The sequence below is a fragment of the Manis pentadactyla genome, chromosome 13 (assembly GCF_030020395.1).
Source record: "Manis pentadactyla isolate mManPen7 chromosome 13, mManPen7.hap1, whole genome shotgun sequence".
Taxonomy (NCBI): Eukaryota; Metazoa; Chordata; class Mammalia; order Pholidota; family Manidae; genus Manis; species Manis pentadactyla.
Window position 1 is genome coordinate 48,998,733 of NC_080031.1, and position 2,925 is coordinate 49,001,657.

At 38.9% G+C, this 2,925-nt stretch overlaps 1 protein-coding gene across 1 annotated transcript; it reads left to right on the forward strand.

Annotated features, from left to right (window-relative positions):
• The first annotated feature begins 624 nt into the window (after positions 1 to 624).
• LOC118935019 (olfactory receptor 5V1-like) lies at positions 625 to 1,566 on the forward strand. Its single transcript, XM_036931025.2, has one exon. It carries the CDS (start codon positions 625 to 627, stop codon positions 1,564 to 1,566), a length of 942 nt encoding a protein of 313 aa, XP_036786920.2.
• Positions 1,567 to 2,925: the final 1,359 nt, after the last annotated feature.

A 2,925-nucleotide genomic window follows, 5' to 3' on the forward strand; every position in this document is an offset into this window, starting at 1 on the left:
AACTTAAAATTATAAAATGTATTAGTCATAGAAATGGAAGTACAAAGAAGAAAATATAACCAACAATCCTGTAATACTGTGGTATGGTAACAGGGCCATCTACACATACCATAGCAAGCCTGTAGGAAGGTGTGTAATTATTGAGTCACCACATTTGTTGTACATCTGAAACCAATATAATATTGTATATGAACTGTATGCCCCCAACATTACATACCTTGTAAAATATGTACCTTGTGCTTCTGAGGCAATTAAAATTCAGATAGTGCACAAAATTGTACACATTGAAATAATAAAAGCAAAATAAGGCAAGTGCCCAAGAAGGTGTAAAAAATAAAACAGCAGATATCACTGAATTGTGAAATTGTAAATGTTGGTGAAGGACCACAGTGCTTTTGCTAAGAAGGTGAATTATTAAACATCTCCTCAGGGTCTCAGAGAAACAACATGAAATTAGGAGATGATTTTAGCAATACTTCTAATAATGGATCTCTAATATATGGCTAGTTTAGTCATCATCGAACACACAACAATGATTTCTGAATTTCTCATCACTAGTCCCCTAGGCTTTTTAATCTAACCTGTGCTTGCTTCCCTCCAGAGAGACCCCTGTGTAGAGAGAAGATGTATGACTACAATCTCACCACCGTGACTCACTTTATCCTCACGGGGCTCTCTGACCTCCCCGAGGTGCGCTATCCTCTCTTTGTGGTCTTTGCTGTCATCTACCAGGTCACTTTGGTGGGAAACGGGGCCATTCTCTTGGCCATCGGGACCGAGAAAAAGCTGCACACACCCATGTATTATTTTCTGGCCAATCTGTCCCTTTTAGACGTATTCTGCCCATCAGCTACTGTCCCCAAGATGCTGGACAACCTCCTGACTGGGAATCACAGCATTTCCTTCCTGGGCTGTGCTTCGCAGCTTTATTTCCTTGTGGCCCTGGCGGGGACTGAGGTCTTCCTTCTCACTGTAATGGCTTATGACCGGTACGTGGCCATCTGCTTCCCCCTCCGTTACCCCCTCATCATGACCAAGGCTCGCTGTACCCAGCTGGCAGCTGGGACCTGGGCAGCAGGGTTTCTCCATTCCCTCCTCCACACAGTGTCCACCTTCCGCCTGTCTTTTTGCAAGTCCAATCGGGTTAACCAGTACTACTGTGACATCCCCCCAGTGGTGGCCCTCTCCTGCTCATCCACCTACCTGGCAGAAATGCTTGTTTTTGTGGTAGGAGGTGTCTCGGGAATCGGTGCCTTCCTAACCACCTTCATCTCTTATATATACATCATATCCACCATCCTAAAGATCCAGTCAGTGGAAGGGAAATGCAGAGCCTTCTCCACATGTGCTTCCCACCTCCTGGTCGTTGGGTTGTTCTATGGGACAGTAATATTCACCTACCTTCGCCACTCCTCCAACCAACACTCTCCATCCAGGGCCAGACTCATCGCCATGCTCTACGGGGTTATGACCCCAATGCTAAACCCCATGATCTACAGCTTGAGGAACACAGAGATGAAAGGGGCACTCAGGAGGGTTTTACATCATAAAGCATGTTTACAGTGATTGTAAAAGTAAAACAGAATGACTCAATACTCATTTTAGAATATATTTAAAAAGAGAATTCATTGAAAATAGTCGATATACAGTATACATATTTTTGCACACTGAAATTTATCGACATGCAAACATATTTTGCATGATTTTAGTCTACCTCTAAGCCTACATAATTATATAAGATTATGTGCATCTCAATCCAATGGGAACTTCAAATATATCCTCGAAAATTAAACATTCTCATGAGTAACAGAGAACACTACCTACACTAACATAAAATGATAAACTGAGCCTATCTTTTAAGGTCATTTTCATTTATGTTCACATCTATATCCATATCCATACCTATACCAATATCATCTCCATATTCTTTTATATCTACTTTTAAATCTATATCTAAGGGTCTATTCACAGATTGTGATTTTACTTCTTTGTCTTATAAGATTTACCTCCTAGTCTGTCTCCATAACATTACCATTTCAGTCATGCTGTCTTTCAATTGTTGCTTCCACTGACTGAGGATACCTGTACTTTTCTCCCTTTTCCTGTGAACATGTACTTTCTCAGATCTGCCTGTCTTTCCAGAGAGAGGACTTACATTATCACTGATTCAGATATATCACTCAGTTCAATGTATTACTGTTATCATAGCTTCAACATGATCAAAAGTGAAAGCATCATCTTCTAACACACACACACACACACACGTCTTTTTGGTTGCCATGTATTGCTGGTAACAATTTCCCTACTTACACAGAATTAAATGTCAGAAATTAGACTCTCATTTAGATGCAGGAACTGTTGTGGAGTAATGGACAGACATCATTTATAGTAATATCATTTTTCCCAGCATTACCGAGATATAGTTGACATAACATCATGTGAGGTTTAGGGGTACAAAAATGATTGTTTGATATATATATATCCTGTGAAGTATTTGCCACCATAAGGTTGGATAACACATCCATCAACTCTGTAACACTATCCTTTCTCCATTGTATTTTTAGATGTTGATATTTGTATGCTTATATATGGGATATTAACTCTATTTTCTTGTTCCATATGTCTGCTGTAAATTTTTGTGAACTGGTACCATACTGCTTTGAACAATATAGCTTCATAATATAGTTTGAGGTGAACATAAGTGATGCCTACTTTGATCTTTTCTCAGTTTTTCTTGTAATTTAAGTTTCATTTTTCTTCCATATAATAAGGAGACTTTTAATTTCTGTTTCTATATAAACTGACACTGGAATTTGGTAGGAATTATATTGAATCTATAGATAGTTTTGGGGAGTCTGGAGGTTTTAACAATATGAATTCTTACAATACATGACAGTGAGATATTTTATATATTTTGTATCTTTT